Source organism: Heterodontus francisci, unplaced genomic scaffold, assembly GCF_036365525.1.
Source record: "Heterodontus francisci isolate sHetFra1 unplaced genomic scaffold, sHetFra1.hap1 HAP1_SCAFFOLD_405, whole genome shotgun sequence".
NCBI classification, from domain to species: domain Eukaryota; kingdom Metazoa; phylum Chordata; class Chondrichthyes; order Heterodontiformes; family Heterodontidae; genus Heterodontus; species Heterodontus francisci.
The window spans coordinates 1,423,980-1,443,203 of record NW_027141857.1 but is presented as its reverse complement, the minus strand read 5'-3'; the positions used below and the strand labels follow the sequence as shown (position 1 = coordinate 1,443,203).

At 48.6% G+C, this 19,224-nt stretch overlaps 1 protein-coding gene across 4 annotated transcripts in view; it reads left to right on the top strand.

Annotated features, from left to right (window-relative positions):
• The window catches only part of LOC137365575 (glutamine-rich protein 2-like), a 236,765-nt gene that overhangs the window by 90,971 nt on the left and 126,570 nt on the right, over window positions 1-19,224 (top strand). For all 4 annotated transcript variants that reach the window (XM_068027956.1, XM_068027955.1, XM_068027954.1 and 1 more), the window contains exons 10-13: window positions 4,805-4,927; window positions 14,775-14,822; window positions 16,370-16,507; window positions 16,679-16,797. In XM_068027956.1, coding sequence (XP_067884057.1) covers window positions 4,805-4,927; window positions 14,775-14,822; window positions 16,370-16,507; window positions 16,679-16,797 — 428 coding nt within the window. The remainder of the gene's footprint in view (window positions 1-4,804; window positions 4,928-14,774; window positions 14,823-16,369; window positions 16,508-16,678; window positions 16,798-19,224) is intronic.

The following is a 19,224-nucleotide window of genomic DNA, read 5'->3' as shown; positions in this document are numbered from 1 at the left end:
AACTTTTTCCCTTCAAGTATTTATCCATTTCCCTTTTGAAAGTTACTGTTTCATCGCCCTTCCAGGCAGTGCATTCCAGATCACAACAACTCACTGTGTAAAAACAATCTCCTTATCTCCCTCTTTGGTTCTTTACCAATTATCTTAAATCTGTATCCTCTGGTTACCAACTCTCCTGCTGACAGAAACAGATTCTTCTTATTTACTCAACAAACCCATTCACCTCCATCAAATCTTCTCTTAATCCTCTGTGCTCCTTGGAGAACAGTCTCTCCACAATTAGCAATGTTTAGCATAACCTCAAATAAAAATACTCAGCAGGTCAGGCAGCATCTGTGGAGAGAGAAACAGTTACCATTTCAGGTCTGGTGATCAGTAATAGACCTGAAATGTTAACTCTGCTTCTATCTCCAGAGATGCTGCCCGACCTGCTGAGTATTTCTTGCATTTTCTGTTTTTATTTCAGGTTTCCAGCATCTGCAGTATTTTGCCTTTATTTTCGCATAACCACCTTGCTTTTGCACTCTTTGCCTTTATTTATAAAGCCAAGGATCCCTTATGCTTTTTATCAGCTTCTCAACTTGTCCTGTCGGCTTCAAAGATTTCTGTATACATCCTGGGTCTCTCTGTTCCTGCACCTGCTTTAAAATTGCATCATTTGGTTTATATTGTCTCTCATTCTTCCTACCAAAAAGCATCACTTTGCACTTCTCTGCATTAAATTTCATTTGCCATGCGTCTGCTTATTCCACCAGCCTGTCTCCTGGAGTCCTCCTGGAGTCTGCTGCTATCTTCCTCACTGTTTACTACATTTCCAAATTTAGAGTCTTCTGCAAACTTTGAAATTATGCCCTGTATACTCAAGTCCAGGACATTAATATATATCAAAAAGAGCAGTCGTCCTAATATGTACCCGTGGGGAACCCCATTGTATACTTCCCTGTAGTTTGAAAACCAACTGTTAACGACTACTGTCTGCTAGAGGCCTGGGACCCGACCTGACCCTGACGGGACCCGACGACATGTCGGGCTCGGGTCGGGCCGAGTCCAGATCGAGTTGGGTCGGGTTGGGCCGGACACACACGGTAACTGCTCTGCGGCTAAGTATTAAAAATAAAAAAACTTACCGGAGCTGGGAGTCCGGGACAAAACTGAGTCTGCACAGTGAGCGAGTGACATCACTATGACATCTCGCGCATGTGCTGCAGTTTCTTCCAGGTTCAGAGTCAGGAAGGTAAGCGAAGGGATGGTCGGGTCGGGCTTGGGTCCTGAGTAGTGACGGGGTCGGGTCGGGCTTGGGTCCTGAGTAGTGACGGGGTCGGGTCGGGCTCGGGTCCTGAGTAGTGACGGGGTCGGGTCGGGCACGGGTCCTGAGTAGTGACGGGGTCGGGTCGGGCTCGGGTCCTGAGCAGTGACGGGGTCGGGTCGGGCACGAGTCCTGAGTAGTGACAGGGTCGGGTCGGGCTTGGGTCCTGAGTAGTGATGGGGTCGGGTCGGGCTCGGGTCCTGAGCAGTGACGGGGTCGGGTCGGGCACGAGTCCTGAGGAGTGACGGGGTCGGGGTGGGCTCAGGTCCTGAGTAGTGACGGGGTCGGGTCGGGTCGGGCACGGGTCCTGAGCAGTGACGGGGTCGGCTCGGGCTCGGGTCCTGAGTAGTGACGGGGTCGGGTCGGGTCGGGCTCGAGTCCTGAGGAGTGACGGGGTCGGGTTGGGCTCGGGTCCTGAGTAGTGACGGGGTCGGGTCGGGCTTGGGTCCTGATTAGTGACGGGTTCGGGTCGGGCTCGGGTCCTGAGTAGTGACGGGGTCGGGTTGGGCTCCGGTCCTGAGTAGTGACGGGGTCGGGTCGGGCTCGGGTCCTGAGTAGTGACTGGGTCGGGTCGGGCTCGAGTCCTGAGTAGTGACGGGGTCGGGTCGGGCTCGGGTCCTGAGTAGTGACGGGGTCGGGTTGGGCTCAGGTCCTGAGTAGTGACGGGGTCGGGTCGGGCTCGGGTCCTGAGTAGTGACTGGGTCGGGTCGGGCTCGAGTCCTGAGTAGTGACGGGGTCGGGTCGGGCTCGGGTCCTGAGTAGTGACGGGGTCGGGTCGGGCTCAGGTCCTGAGTAGTGACGGGGTCGGGGTGGGCTCGGGTCCTGAGTAGTGACGGGGTCGGGTCGGGTCGGGCACGGGTCCTGAGCAGTGACGGGGTCGGCTCGGGCACGAGTCCTGAGGAGTGATGGGGTCGGGTCGGGCTCGAGTCCTGAGTCGTGACGGGGTCGGGTCGGGTTGGGCTCAGATCCTGAGCAGTGACGGGGTCGGGTCGGGCTCGGGTCCTGAGCAGTGACGGGGTCGTGTCGGGCTCGGGTCCTGAGTAGTGACGGGGTCGGCTCGGGCTCGGGTCCTGAGTAGTGACGGGGTCGGGTCCTGAGTAGTGACGGGGTCGGGTCGGGCTCGGGTCCTGAGTAGTGACGGGGTCGGGTCGGGTCGGGCTCGGGTCCTGAGTAGTGACGGGGTCGGGTTGGGCTCGGGTCCTGAGTAGTGACGGGGTCGGGTCGGGCTCGGGTCCTGAGTAGTGACTGGGTCGGGTCGGGCTCGGGTCCTGAGTAGTGACGGGGTCGGGTCGGGCTCGGGTCCTGAGTAGTGACGGGGTCGGGTCGGGTCGGGCTCGGGTCCTGAGTAGTGACGGGGTCGGCTCGGGTTCGGGTCCTGAGCAGTGACGGGGTCGGCTCGGGCTCGGGTCCTGAGCAGTGACGTAGTCGGCTCGGGCACGGGTCCTGAGTAGTGACGGGGTCGGCTCGGGTTCGGGTCCTGAGCAGTGACGGGGTCGGGTCGGGCACGGGTCCTGAGTAGTGACGGGGTCGGCTCGGGTTCGGGTCCTGAGCAGTGACGGGGTCGGGTCGGGTCGGGCTCGGGTCCTGAGTAGTGACGGGGTCGGGTCGGGTCGGGCTCGGGTCCTGAGTAGTGACGGGGTCGGGCTCGGGTCCTGAGTAGTGACGGGGTCGGGTCGGGCTCAAGTCCCGAGTTGTGACGGGGTCGGGCTCGGGTCCCGAGTAGTGACGGGGTCGGGTCGGGTCGGGCTTGGGTCCTGAGGAGTGACGGGGTCGCGTCGGGTCGGGCTTGGGTCCTGAGGAATGACGGGGTCGGGTCGGGCTCGGGTCCTGAGTCGTGACGGGGTCAGGTCGGGTCGGGCTTGGGCCCTGAGTAGTGACGGGGTCGGGTCGGGCTCGGGTCCTGAGTCGTGACGGGGTCAGGTCGGGCTCGGGTCCTGAGTCGTGACGGGGTTGGGTTGGGCACGGGTCCCGAGTAGTGACAGGGTCGGGTCGGGCTCGGGTCCTGAGTAGTGACGGGGTCGTGTCGGGCTCGGGTCCTGAGTAGTGACGGGGTCGGGTCGGGCTCGGGTCCTGAGTAATGACGGGGTCGGGTCGGGTCGGGCTCGGGTCCTGAGTCGTGACGGGGTCGGGTCGTGCTCGGGTCCTGAGTAGTGACGGGGTCGGGTCGGGCTCGGGTCCTGAGTAGTGACGGGGTCGGGTCTGGCTCGGGTCCTGAGTCGTGACGGGGTCGGGTCGGGTCGGGCTTGGGTCCTGAGTCGTGACGGGGTCGGGTCGGGTCGGGCTCGGGTCCTGAGTAGTGACGGGGTCGGGTCGGGCTCGGGTCCTGAGTAGTGACGGGGTCGGGTCGTGCTCGGGTCCTGAGTAGTGACGGGGTCGGGTCGGGCTCGGGTCCTGAGTCGTGACGGGGTCGGGTCGGGTCGGGCTTGGGTCCTGAGTCGTGACGGGGTCGGGTCGGGTCGGGCTCGGGTCCTGAGTCGTGACGGGGTCGGGTTGGGCTCGGGTCCTGAGTCGTGACGGGGTTGGGTCGTACTCGGGTCCTGAGTAGTGACGGGGTCGGGCTCGGGTCCCGAGTAGTGACGGGGTCGGGTCGGGCTCGGGTCCTGAGTAGTGACGGGGTCGGGCTCGGGTCCCGAGTAGTGACGGGGTCGGGCTCGGGTCCCGAGTAGTGACGGGGTCGGGTCGGGCTCGGGTCCTGAGTAGTGACGGGGTCGGGCTCGGGTCCCGAGTAGTGACGGGGTCGGGTCGGGCTCGGGTCCTGAGTAGTGACGGGGCCGGGTGGTGCTGGGCTCAGGTCCTGAGTAGTGACGGGGTCGGGCTCGGGTCCTGAGTCGTGACGGGGTTGGGTCGTGCTCGGGTCCTGAGTCGTGACGGGGTCGGGTCGTGCTCGGGTCCTGAGTAGTGACTGGGTCGGGTCGGGCTCGGGTCCTGAGTCGTGACGGGGTCGGGTCGTGCTGGGCTCGGGTCCTGAGTCGTGACGGGGTCGGGTCGTGCTGGGCTCGGGTCCTGAGTCGTGACGGGGTCGGGCTCGGGTCCTGAGTAGTGACGGGGTCGGCTCGGGCTCAGGTCCTGAGCAAGCCTCTACTGTCTGCTTTCTGTCCCTTAGCCAATTGCCTATCTATGCTGCCACTGTACTTTTTGCTGATAAATGAATTAAGTGGCATTTTGTCATCTGCTGCCTAACTGTTTTAGCTGGATGTTTAGCACCACATTTATGGATTTTCTGTTTCCCAGAGATAATCAGTAAAGCCCTGAGCAGGGTGGAAGCAATAAGATAAACCAGTACTGGGGAGATGTACCTGTATCCATCTCTGCACTGCATTGCCACCCAGTGTCCCCTCCCCCATCCACACACCCCTCTCCCGCTCTCCCCTCTCCCTCTCTCCACTCCCCCTCCAGCTCTCCCTCTCTCTTCTCTCTCCCCTTCCCTCTCCTCCTCTCTCCCTCCCTCCTTCCATGATGCTGCCACGTGTACAGTTACATCTCTTTCAATTGTTGTAGGACCTGGAACTGCAGAGCCAGATACAGAATCATATTCTGCAGCTGCAGGGAGAATGTGAGAGGCTGAACTCCATGGCTAGCCAGCTGCTGCAGGATGATCAGCTCCACCAGAAGAATATTGAGGTAGGTGACTCTGGAGGTCAATCTGGACTGGGATGGCACAGGAACAGTTCAGATCAGGATCCACGTGGGGTGTTACGAATAGGTAGTTAATTTTTTTTTCTCAGAACTAATTTCGCTGTTTTTTCAACCACCTATCTGTAAATCGATTAGTGATTGAATTTCTTTCCCTGCCTTAAACCCTGATAATAAATGACTGCATCAACAACACGATTTTTGAAGTTAAAACAAAGAAGTAGGGTTTATTAACACACTCTTTAGTTCGGAAAGGGGGGGGGTTAACTTTGCCACACATGCTTACAAACATTCAAGAAAAGGTTAAAGGTGCAAAAAAGGCAAGGACACTTACTAAATATAAACTTAAACTACCATGAATTTTAGTTAAAACTAATGCCGTTAAATTAGCAGAAAAAGTCCAAACGTTGGAGATCACTGATTAGAAATGCCAAATAGGGGAGGAGCTGTTGGAAATATCTCTTTTCCTACAAATTTCTTCTTTGCACTCTCAAAGGTAAATGGAGGAAGCTTGATTTGGCTCAAGTCACCTTTTAGATGGAGAGGAAACTGGCATTTTAAAGATCTATGCACCTGAGCCCCCAGTTCTGTTTGGACATCCACTGTACTTAACCTCTTCCCATTTAGAAAGTACCCTGCTCTATCCTTTTTTGGTCCAAAATGGATAACCTCACACTTGCCTGCATTGAAATCCATCTGTCACAGTTTTGCCCATTCACCTAGTCTGTCAATATCTCTGCAATTTTATGCTATCATCTAGACTGTCTACAATGCCGCCTAACTTTGCATCATCAGAAAATTTGGATATATGATTTACTATGCCATCATCCAAGTCATTAATGAATAATGTGAATAATTGAGGCCCCAACACAGATCCCTGCGGGACACCACTAGTCACATCCTGCCAATCGGAGTACTTACCCATTATGATTTAGAGATACAGCACTGAAACAGGCCCTTCAGCCCACCGAGTCTCTGCCGACCATTAACCACCCATTTATACTAATCCCATATTCCTACCACATCCCCACCTGTCCCTATATTTCCCGACCACCGACCTATACTAGGGGCAATTTATAATGGCCAATTTACCTATCAACCTGCAAGTCTTTTGGCTGTGGGAGGAAACCGGAGCACCCGGAGGAAACCCACGCAGACACAGGGAGAACTTGCAAACTCCACACAGGCAGTACCCAAAATTGAACTCGGGTCGCTGGAGCTGTGAGGCTGCGGTGCTAACCACTGCGCCACTGTGCCGCCCCAACTCTCTGTCGCCTACCAGTCAACCAACTTTCTAACCATGTCAATAATTTGCCTTCAACTCCATGGGCTTCTACCTTAGTTAACAGTCTCTTATGTGGGACTTTATCAAATGCCTTCTGGAAGTCTATATAAATAACATCCATAGACATTCCCCTGTCCACTACCTTAGTCACCTCTTCAAAAAATTCAGTGAGATTTGTCAGGCATGACCTTCCTGTCGTGAATCCATCCTGGCTGTCCCTGATTAACTGAAATTTTTCTAGGTGTTCAGCCACCCTATCCTTGATTATAGACTCCAGCAACTTGCCCACCACAGGCTAACTGGTCTGTAATTTCCTTGGTTCCCCCTTTCACCCTTCTTAAAAAGTGGAGTGATATGTGCAACTTTCCAATCCAGAGGGACCACTGCTGAATCTAGGGAACTCTGAAAGACTATCGTTAAGGCATCTGCAATGTGCTCCCCCTACTTCCTTTAACACCCTCGGATGGAAACAGTCAGATCCTGGGGATTTCTCACTCTTTAGTTCCATTAATTTCCTTGTTACTGATGTTTTACTTATGTTCATTGTGTTAAGTCCCTGTCCCCGATCGGCTATTAATATTTTCGGGACTTCCGGCAAGTTATCCTCCTTTTCAACTGTAAATACTGAGGCAAAGTAATTGTTCAACATGTCTGCCATTTCCCCATTATCAATGACAATATCTCCATTTTCAGCTTTTAGTGGGCCGACATTGCTCTTGACCACCTGCTTTCCCTTTATGTAACTATAAAATTTCTTCTTATTGATTTTGATGTCCCTTGCAAGTTTCCTTTCATAATCTCCTTTAGTAGGGAAGGGACAGAGTGTAGTGTATGCAAATTTGCTGATGATACAAAAATAGGTGGGAAGGCATGTTGTGATGAGGACACAGAATCTGCAAAGGGATATAGATAGATTAAGTGAGTGGACAAAAACTTGGCAGATGGAGTTCAATGTGGGAAAGTGTGAGGTCATCCACTTTGGTAGGAAGAATAAAAAGGCAGATTATTATTTAGATGGAGAAAGACTACAAAATACTGCAGTACAGAGGGATCTAGGTGTTCTTGTACATGAAACACAAAAAGTTAGCGTGCAGGTGCAGCAAGTAATTCTGGAGGCAAATGGAATTTTGGCCTTTATTGCTCGGGGGTTAGAGTTTAAAAATAGGGAAGTCTTGTTACAACTGTACAGGGTGGTGGTGAGGCCACACCTGGAGTACGGCGTACAGTTTTGGTCCCCGTATTTAAGAAAGGATATACTGGCATTGGAGGCAGTTCAAAAGAGTTTCACTCGGCTGGTTCCTGGGACGAAGGGGTTGACTTATCAGGAACGGCTAAACAGGTTAGGCCTTTATTCATTGGAGTTTAGAAGAATGAGGGGTGATCTTATTGAAACATATAAGGGGGCTTGACAGGGTAGATGTTGAGAAGATGTTTCCACTAGTGAGGGAATCTTGAACTAGGGCACATAATTACAGAATAAGGAGGCACACATTTAAAACTGAGATGTGAAGGAATTTCTTCTCTCAAGGTGGTGAATCTCTGGAATTCTCTGCCTCAGAGAGTTGTGGAGGCTAGATCACTAAATGTATTTAAGGAGGAGGTAGATAGATTTTTGAAATCTCGGAGTTGAGGGGTATGCGGAGCAGGCCCGAAAGAGGAGTTGAGGCCTGGGACAGATCAGCCATGATCTTACTGAATGGCGGGGCAGGCTCGAGGGGCTGAATGGCCTCCTCCTGCTCCTGTTTCTTATGTTCTTATCAATGGGATGGCTTGGGTGCTAAAATTTGGGACCAACATTTGGTAATCAATACAGCACCGTATGGAATCTCCAAGCTGCAGAACATTAGTGTCTAGTATAGTGGAATAATTTTTGGAAGGCAAGTTCTCAGCAGACCTTCCTGGTTTCAGCATTTCTTCCTGATTAGTGTCAGGTACAGATACAGGGACAAAACTAGCAGGGAAGGAGCGAATCCCATTTTTCTCTTGGTTCAATGTCTTCTATTTCTGTTCTGATTACTTGACACTATTCTGATGAAATTCAGGTAGGTCTGTGTTCTTTCTGTGGCTGTATGTACAAGCAGATTCACCAAGCCGGGTGAACTCATTGATTCAGATCCACCTCCATCTCAGGTAGGAACAGAAGATGAACGGGCTTCTGGTGAATGTACTCCTGCTTCGGGTACTCCCTATTTGTACGAGTCCCCGAATTCCTCTTGAAGCACAGCTCTAATTACAAATATTGTTTCACTGGACAGCAAATCAGGATCACCTGGGGAAAGCCTTGATAGTGTGATCTTAGTAGGAGTGTTTTCACACGGCTCTGGTAAATTCTAGACAATGGATACTGGTTTCACTTTCTGACTGACCATTAATGTTGTATTTGCTGTATGAGTGCTAATCTGATAACTGGTCAGATGCACACCTTGGACTGTAGACCTATGCTCTGCAGGGTGGTAAGGAGTCTGCAGGGGAATAGCAGGTGGTGTGGGTCCATTCAGCTTTGGAAGCAGGACAACAGGGGAGCTCCAACCACTTTGGCCAGGTTTGACTACATCCTTATCCAGCATGTTTTGCATTTCCTGTCTAACTTGAGCAGCTTGTCAGAGCTCAGCCAGCAGGGATCCTACCTGACTAGTGGTACGCACCCCCACCCCCCCCCACCCACTTTCACACTGCAAACTGTTGGGGTGGTGCACCCTGTCTGATCTTTCCAGATCTCTTTGAATTTTTTTAGCAAGGACACGTCCTCTCACTGCTTTTGTATTCAATGTGTCAGCTGAGTGGTAAAGTCTTTTAAGACTTATGCGTTTGCCAGTCTGGTAGCCGGGGGTTCAACCGGGGTCGTCTCCTCCTCGACTGACTCCTCCTGGCTGCTCGCAGGTATTTCCACCCTCTGGCAAATACTCATTGGTTGACTGGGCTTGATTTTGGGTAGTGGTCCCACACAGTCTGTCAACATTTGGTCAAAGAGTTTGTCGTATACAGGAATAGGTTTGAAGGGGGGCCAGTTTAATTGTGGCCTGGGGTTTGCCTGCAATCTGCAAGCATGGCAGGTTTTGCAATATTCGGCCACATCGGACCAGAGACAAGGCCAGAAAAAGTGTTCACTTACTCGGGCTAAGGTTTTCCGAGTACCCACATGTCCAGCCATCGGGATGTCATGGGCTATCCGTAAAATCTCTTGCCAGTATTTTGGGGGCACTACAGTTTGGTGGAGCACTGTCTTCCTCCGCAGGTCTCCCGGGAGATCTCCACTTCCGCATTACTACCCCATCTCGTACGTAGTAACACTCGGGGATCGGGTGGCCTCCGCTTCAGAACAAGCAATCTGTGCTATGTGCTTTATTTCAAGATCTGCCTGCTGGGTGTTAATTAGGAGGCTGGGCTGAGCACCTCCTACCCTTCAGATAGATTTTTAAGGAAAGTTTCAGTAAACCAGACCTCCGGCTCATCCTGCTGGGCACCGGTTTCCTTTTCAACTAATCTGGCATGTCTGACTTGGGACTGAGTCACTACACAATCGTACACACTAACCCCTGTATCTCTGAGCAGTACAATGGACTTGCTCATCTGGGAAGAGTAGGGGGACACTGTTCCTTCTAGGATAAAACTATGGTAACTCTCGGGGCATTTGTCCGGTCCAGCAGCACATAGGGAAATACCCTCAGAGGGTCTAGGCTTTACCATGAGGGCCTCTGCCGGTCCTGCTACGCTCTGTTCCGGGGTATCCTCCTTGGGACCGCCCTTGCGGAGACCTGTTAGACCCACCGGCTTTCCTTTTAGCCTCCAGCATTCTGGCCTGGAGTGACCCACAGTGGGAGCACACTGGTCTCCGGGATTTCTCTTTGTGGGCTTGGGGTGGACTTTCTGCACCCTTGTTTATACTCCCCTTTCCAGGTGTGGCTCCCTTTTTATCTCACTCTCCCTTCTTATTCTCCCATTGATTTTGGGGATGACTTTGAAGGATCTTCCTGTGTTGCCAGGCCAATATGTGAGGTCATAGCTATCAGCAGCGACTGTGGCCTCTTTAACTGTACAGGCACTCTGCTCCTCTAAGTGCATTCTCAGGTTGGGGGGGTAGGCAATTTTTAAATTCCTCCAGCAATATTAGCCCGTGTAATTCTTCATGGGTGCACTGTATTTTTACAGATTGGACCCATTGGTCAAAAGCAATTTCCTTTCGCCTTTTGAATTCTAAATAAGTCTGCACGGGTTTCTTTCAAGCATTCCTGAATTGCTGGTGATTTGCCTCTGGGACCAACTCGTGCACTAAGGATGGCAGCTTTGGTCAGCTTATAATTAGCAGACATTTCAGGGGTCAGCATAGAATAGACCTCTTGAGCCTTCTCCGTTAACTGACCCTGAATCATGAGGTTCCACATTTCTTGTGGTCATCATAACTGTCCTGTTACCTTCTGAAAAGTAGCAAAAAAGGATTCCACCTGACTCTCCAAATTTTGGTAAGAATTTAGCAAACCTAAGAGCATCAAAGCTCTGGGTTACTGGGTGAAGTCAGATTTTCCCTCGCAGCCTCCAGCTGTCTCGCCTCTCTCTCTGCTGGAGCCTTCAACTCCATTTCCAATTTTTGTAGCTGGAAAACTCACTCTCACTCTCACTCTCACTCTCACTCTCACTCTCACTCTCACTCTCACTCTCTCTCCCCCATCTCTCTCTCTCTCTCTCTCTCTCTCTCCCGCATCTCTCTCTCTCTCTCTCTCTCTCTCTCTATCCTGAAACTCGTTAATCCCTCATCTCCCTATTCCGGAATGGGACTGTGTCCTCGGTGCTCAGCCAGCACTTTAAGGGCCTCAGTTCATTTCACCTTGCTGGGCAGTTTCATTTGTATCTCCCGAGCTATAACTTCTAACTGGTTTGTACTCTGGTTTTCCAGTGTTTCTACAATTACATTACCTTGCTCCAAAAACATCTTTGAATCAAAATGTGCCATTTTCTAATGTTAGAGTAAGAGGGTTTTTGCTGCGGTCGTTTATTTGTTTTAACAATCTTTTCGGTTACCGAGTTTTCCCCTTTTGGTTTCCAATCAGTTTATTTTAATTTCTGATTCAGCTTGTTCCTTAAATTTGGTCTTTCGTGGGTTGATCACGGACTTCAGCTCCCAATTTCTATGTTATAAATGGGTAGTTAATTTTTTTTTTTCTCTGAACAAATTTCCCTGTTTTTTCAACCACCTGTCCGTAAATCGATTAGTGATTGAATTTCTTTCCCTCCCTTAAACCCTGATGATAAATGACTGCAACAACAACATGGTTGTTAAGAGTTCAAACAAAGAATTAGGGTTTATTTACACCCTCTCAAACTCGGGAAGGTGTTTCACTTCGCCACGCACGCTTACAAACATTCAAGAAAAGGTTAAAGGCAGAAAAAGGCAAGGACATTTACTAAATATAAACTTAAACTGCCATGAATTTCAGTGAAAACGTGTGTCCTTTAAATTAGCACAAAAAGTCCAAAAGTTAGTGATCACCGATTTCTTCTTTAGCCTCCTTATCTCGAGAGACAATGGATACGCGCCTGGAGGTGGTCAGTGGTTTGTGAAGCAGCGCCTGGAGTGGCTATAAAGGCCAATTCTAGAGTGACCGACTCTCCCACAGGTGCTGCAGATAAATTTGTTGGTCGGGGCTGTTACACAGTTGGCTCTCCCCTTGCGCCTCTGTCTTTTTTCCTGCCAACTACTAAGTCTCTTCGACTCGCCACACTTTAGCCCCGCCTTTATGGCTGCCCGCCAGCTCTGGCGATCACTGGCAACTGACTCCCACGACTTGTGATCAATGTCACAGGATTTCATGTCGTGTTTGCAGACGTCTTTAAAGCAGAGACATGGACGGCCGGTGGGTCTGATACCAGTGGCGAGCTCGCTATACAATGTGTCTTTGGGGATCCTGCCATCTTCCATGCGGCTCACATGGCCAAGCCATCTCAAGTGCCACTGACTCAGTAGTGTGTACAAGCTGGGGATGTTGGCCGCCTCGAGGACTTCTGTGTTGGAGATACAGTCCTGCCACCTGATGCCAAGTATTCTCCGGAGGCAGCGAAGATGGAATGAATTGAGACGTCGCTCTTGGCTGACATACGTTGTCCAGGCCTCGCTGCCATAGAGCAAGGTACTGAGGACACAGGCTTGATACACTCGGACTTTTGTGTTCCGTTTCAGTGCGCCATTTTCCCAAACTCTCTTGGCCAGTCTGGACATAGCAGTGGAAGCCTTTCCCATGCACTTGCTGATTTCTGCATCTAGAGACAGGTTACTGGTGATAGTTGAGCCTAGGTAGGTGAACTCTTGAACCACTTCCAGAGCGTGGTCGCCAATATTGATGGATGGAGCATTTCTGACGTCCTGTCCCATGATGTTCGTTTTCTTGAGGCTGATGGTTAGGCCAAATTCATTGCAGGCAGCCGCAAACCTGTCGATGAGTCTCTGCAGGCACTCTTCTGTGTGGGATGTTAAAGCAGCATCGACAACAAAGAGGAGTTCCCTGATGAGGACTTTCCGTACTTTGGTCTTCGCTCTTAGACGGGCAAGGTTGAACAACCTGCCACCTGATCTTGTGTGGAGGAAAATTCTTTCTTCAGAAGACTTGAACGCATGTGAGAGCAGCAGGGAGAAGAAAATCCCAAAAAGAGTGGGTGCGAGAACACAGCCCTGTTTCACGCCACTCAGGATTGGAAAGGGGTCTGATGAGGCGCCGCTATGTTGAATTGTGCCTTTCATATTGTCATGGAATGAGGTGATGATACTTAGTAGCTTTGGTGGGCATCCAATCTTTTCTAGTAGTCTGAAGAGACCACGTCTGCTGACGAGGTCAAAGGCTTTGGTGAGATCAATGAAAGCAACGTAGAGGGGCATCTGTTGTTCACGGCATTTCTCCTGTATCTGACGAAGGGAGAACAGCATGTCAACGGTCGATCTCTCTGCACGAAAGCCACACTGTGCCTCAGGGTAGACGCGCTCGGCCAGCTTCTGGAGCCTGTTCAGAGGGACTCAAGCAAAGACTTTCCCCACTATGCTGAGCAGGGAGATTCCACGGTAGTTGTTGCAGTCACCGCGGTCACCGATTAGAAATGCCAAATAGGGGAGGAGCTGTTCTCCCTTCGTCAGATACAGGAGAAATGCCGTGAACAACAGATGCCCCTCTACGTTGCTTTCATTGATCTCACCAAAGCCTTTGACCTCGTCAGCAGACGTGGTCTCTTCAGACTACTAGAAAAGATTGGATGCCCACCAAAGCTACTAAGTATCATCACCTCATTCCATGACAATATGAAATATCTTGTCCCTTACAAATTTCTTCTTTGCACTCTCGAAGATAAATGGAGGAAGCTTGATTTGGCTGATGTCACCTTCTTTTAGACGGAGAGGAAACTGGTAGAAATTAGATTTCCTGCTATTTCTGTATCTTGTCGTCTTGATTTTTCTTGCTGAATTTTTTCAAAGTGTGGCTCCTTTTTAATTTCTTTCTTGTTGAAAAGGCCTTCGAGAGAAGCTTCCGGCAGGCTGTGGCTTCTTACAGGGAGGTCTCGAGGAAGTGTCTCCAGGCAGCACACGGCAGCTGTGTAAAAGACAGGCAGTACCCACAACTTTTTTTTTATTCATTCATGGGATGTGGGCGTCACTGGCCAGGCCAGCATTTATTGCCCATCCCTAATTGCCCTTGAGAAGGTGGTGGTGAGCTGCCTTCTTGAATCGTTGCAGTCCATGTGAGGTAGGTACACCCACAGTGCTGTTAGGAAGGGAGTTCCAGGATTTTGGCCCAGCGACAGTGAAGGAACAGTGATATAGTTCCAAGTCAGGATGGTGTGTGGCTTGGAGGGGAACTTGTAGGTGGTGATGTTCCCATGCATCTGCTGCCCTTGTCCTTCTAGTTGGTCGAGGTCACGGGTTTGGAAGGTGCTGTCTAAGGAGCCTTGGTGCGTTGCTGCAGTGCATCTTGTAGATGGTACACACTGATACAGTTTCAAGTCCAGGCAGGGTGGATAAGGGTTTCCTGGAACCTAAAGTTAGACCCTTTTCAAGTTGCTGTCCCACCTGACCCCTCTCCTCCATTTTGACAATCTGAACAACATAGAAGTACGAACTTAAACATGATGGATAAAATGGCAGTTGACATTAATACTCAAATGCACAAAACACAATTTATAAGGGGGTTCTCATCTATTCGTAATAGTGGTCTGAATGTGAATTGTGATCCCCTCCTCTGTGCCCTACTGAGATCCTTGTGAGTGTCTCCCATAAACAGTGTGTGTTCACTGGTTTTATAGAACTGAATTCGGAGATTGAGAGTCCAGCTTCCTGTGTGATTGGCAGAGGGCTCAATTGTGCCAGGGGTTTGGCATCAGCTTGAGCAGCCACCCCACACATCAAATAATCTACTGTCACAGACTGGGACTCTGTTTGCAGAGTTGGTGCTGGTTATTACTCACAGTGGGAGCTAATTATTACCCACAGTGGGTGCCGGTTATTACCCGAAGTTGGTGCTAGATATTGTTTGCAGTTCATTTGGACTCACTCTAACTCTTGTTCTCCTGTTTCAGGCTTTGTTTGAATCTTTGAATCACTTGGAGAGTAAATGCGGTGGAGGGGTGAGTCTTTGGTCAGAATCTGTTGCCTGATTGTGTTTGTAGGGTTTGGGTTAGAGGGCAGGCATCATGGATTGTTTGCTGGGGTCAGACACTAGGAATGGAAATAAGATTAGGAATTGGAAAAGGTGGCCTGTAGAAAGCAGGCACAGGCAGTGAAGCTGCCGGGGTGAGTATGTGGGCGTCATGGACTGATTTTTGGGTGGGTTGCTGAGAGGTTATCAGAAAATCAGCAGCCTGTGCCAGCTGTTTAAAAGTGCTATCCAATTAATCCTACTCCCCTGCTCATTCCCCATCACCCTGAAATTCCCCCTTCAGGTGGCGCAGTGGTTAGCACCGCAGCCTCACAGCTCCAGGGACCCGGGTTCAATTCTGGGTACTGTCTGTGTGGAGTTTGCAAGTTCTCCCTGTGTCTGTGTGGGTTTCCTCCCACATGCCAAAGACTTGCAGGTTGATGGGTAAATTGGCCATTGTAAATTTCCCCTAGTGTAAGTAGGTGGTAGGGCATATGGGATTACTGTGGGGTTAGTATAGATGGGTGGTTGTTGGTCGGCACAGACTCGGTGGGCCGAGGGGCCTGTTTCAGTGCTGTATCTCTAAATACATTTTTAAAAATTAAAATTTTTTTTTTACCCAATTCTTTTTGAAATTATTGTTGAATCTGGTTCCACCGCTCTTTGAGGCAGCGTATTCTGGATCAAAAGAACTCACTACGTAAAAAATATTTTCACCTCCCCCTTTGGCTCTCTTGCCAATCATCTTAAAGCTCTTAATGATCCTCCTGTCATTGGAAACCGTTTCTTTCTATTCACTCTATCTAAACCCTACATGATTTTGATCATCTCTTACTAAATTTCCCCTTATAACCTATTCTGCTATAAGGACATCAATCCCAGCCTCTCCTGTCTCTCCACATAACTGAAATCCCTCATCCCTGGGACCATTCTAGTTAATCTCCTCTGCACCCTCTCCAAGACCTTGACATCCTTCCTAAAGGGTGGTGCCCAGAACTGGACACAATCCTCCAGCTGGGGCCTAACCAGTGATTTATAAAGGTTTAGCATAATCTCCTTGCTTTTAAAGCCAAAGATCTGCTTTGTTTTTTAAAGGCCTTTTCAACTTGTCCTGCCACCTTAAAAGATTTGTGTACTTCCTGCAACCCCTTTAAAACTGTATTATTTAGTTGATATTACCTGTCCTGATTCTTCCTATCAAAATAGATCCGTTCACACTTCTATGTTCCATTGCTGTCTGTTTGCCCATTTTGCCAGTTTCCATGTCCTGCTGAAGTCAATTACGATCCTCCTCATTGTTTACTACATTTCCACACTGCCCTCATCAACCCTCTCTGTTACTTGATTAAAGCGTTTGGGATGGTGTGCTGTGGTTGTGTGTGGAGCCTGCAGGCAGTAGTGAGGGACAGTAGTTAATGTGTGGGGCCAGTAGCGAATGATGATAAGGAGGCAGGAATGGGATCAGCAGTGTGTGAGTGGGTCTGGGTTCAGCTTGTGTGGGACAGGGTAACTGATGCAAATCACTTTTTCTATTAGAATATCAGCCGCACGCAGTTTGATGCTGTAACAGATCAGATCAACAAGATGGTTCAGGGGCTTCTGAATAAGATCTGCATGCAGGAGAAGGACTGGGGCTGCGTTCTGGAAAGGCTCTCAGCAGAAATGGACTGCAAGGTGATGCTACTCATTTCTCAGACTCTGTTTTCTAAACTTTTCCCAGCTGGGTCAGTGAGTTTGTAGCTTCGGTGTATTATGATTTGTAAAAGAGGTCATCCTGTAATCGCAGCTGGTTTTTGTAATCCCTGCGAGTTTGTGGTTTGTAACACTTCGAGTTTGTTTTTTCAGCTTGACCGCATTGAACTGGATCCATTGAAGAAGCAACTGGAAGATAGATGGAAATCAATTCGGAAACAGCTGCAGAAGCAAAAAGGTTTTGAGCCAGAAGGAGCAGCAGGACTAAAGAAGTGAGTTAATCAGAGTCCCTGAGACAGTTCGTCTGGAACCAGTCCCGTCACACTCTGTCACAGCTGGAACAGCGATTGCTTCAAACAATGAAACCCAACCATATTGCACACTGAACCCACAGAGATAGGTTACTTGGTGAAAGTCACTTGGTGAAGGATAGAACCGGACCCAATCTTTACACACTTCTTTCTTTATTTACAGAGTTACACATTACAAGCATACACCTCCTAACCCAACAACCACAGTGTTTGTCTGCATAACATTTTATAGAGGCTCAAGTGAATCCCCAGTTAATGCCCACCACCAGCATACAATTAAACACAATTAATATACAATAAACAGATATCTATCTCTCTCTCTTTAAAAATTAGAGTTAATATGTGCAACAAAAATGTCAAAACAAATTAAATCAAAAACCTCCATATTCTGGACAAAGCATTACATTGTGAGACACCCATCCTCTTGGACCCCTAACACTTTCTTTGTACATGCATTTCTCTTTGTAAAACAGCCAGACAGTTGATGACTTAGATTAACCCATGTAATTTTAGAGATTTCTTCTCTCCAACATTTGTTTCAAGGCAGCAAGGTCAATCCATAACTTTTTCTCACTTTTCGTAAAGTGTTTATCCCGCAATAAACGATTATCAATTTAACATTCAATGAATATACCATCATCAGCACATCCATTGTACAGAATCTTACTTAAAATATTCGACAGATAGAATCCCATATCCACTGCCTCCACATGAGCTAGTATTTCCGCAGCTAAAGTACTTTTAACAACCCGTTTTATTTTCTTAGCTTCCCAAGCTAAAAGACAGAATTTTCCATTTTCACCCATAAGAAATATTATGAAACCAGCTGCACTCGAATACCCATCAGGAAGATTAGCTTGTGAAGCATCACTAAAAATGACTAATTTCATGTTTTTTGGGCCACCCAAGGATGGGAACTTAAGGATGCATTTCTCCAGATTGAATTTTTTTTTAATGTTTTATTTGCCCTTGAAACATTCTCTACTTTAATGTGTTTCATTATAATATTAAACTGCATCACATCAAAACTAGCATCTGGTTTAGTCTGAGAGTCCAAGCAGTTCAACTGACCGATCAATCTTTGCAATTGCTCTGTCTGTCCTTTAGATATAACTTTATCTTTCTGTGATGACTGAGTACAATTAACAAGTAACAATCTCTAAAAAGGATTGTTGATTTAAAGTTATTCCAGATCTACTCTGCTTAATATCTAAACCAATACATTTTAAAACCCCAGAAGCCTGATTCCCAAACTTACATTTTACTCTAATCTTATTCATAATACATTTCTCAAATTCCACAGTACCACCCCATAAGAAATCATCAACGTGCATCAAGAAGATGCCTGAAAGTTTCCATTAATGATACTAGTAAAACATTGCGTGATCATCTTTTAGTTATACACACCTATTTTCAGCAAAACTGATCTCACCGAGAAATACCACACCTTGAAAGTATCATTCAGGACATAGGCGCTTTTGTTCAGTTTCCATAATTTTCCTTCTGTATCTGCTGCCTCTTTGGGTGGTTTCAGAAACACTTCTCTCGGAGAAGTATCACCTTGCAGAAATGCAGCTTTTATAACAATGGATCTACACTCACATGAATATGCAGCCAAAAGAGCCAAAAAGATTTTCAAGATTACTTTTCTAGCTGTAGGAGAATCCACTCCAACATCGGTATCACCCAGTTGCTCTTCAAAAACACTCACAACCAGCTTCGCTTTAGCCTTATAAGTCCCATCGGGAAGGACTTTTTCAGTACAAATCCATCTATGTGACAAGGCTGGTTTCCTGACCTGGTACCTCAGAATAAACATCAAACTCTCTCCAACTCTTTAATTCCTTTTGTTTTGCCTATGATTAATTTATCCTCAAGTTTATTGGCAGCCACCAAAACGTCACTATCATGAGGATTTCTGCTTCTAGTTCTGTTCGGAGACTGTTTTGGGCCTTTATCTTATTGTGTATTCTATTCAAGCTACAGTCCCTACTTGCACTGTTATGTCTGTTGGGACAAATATTGCAAGATCTTCCTCTCGCACTATCAGAGGGTCTTTCTCCGGTACACGATCATTTTCTGACACAAATCTCTCCTGCCCTCTGCCCTCTGCCCTATTACACACCTTCCCCATTTGTTCTTCTTCCCCCCCACCTTTTCACTTGCTCAAAGCCTATTACATTTACTATTACATTTCTAATCTTTGCAAGTTCTGATGAAAGGTCACTGATCTGAAATGTTAACTCTGTTTCTCTCTCCACAGATGCTGCCTGACCTGCTGAGTATTGCCAGCACTTTCTGATTTTATTTCTGTTAAAGTCCATTATATATTCCTGCATGGAACGACCAATTGTTTTCTGAAATCTGTCAAAGTCTCATAGGCATTTA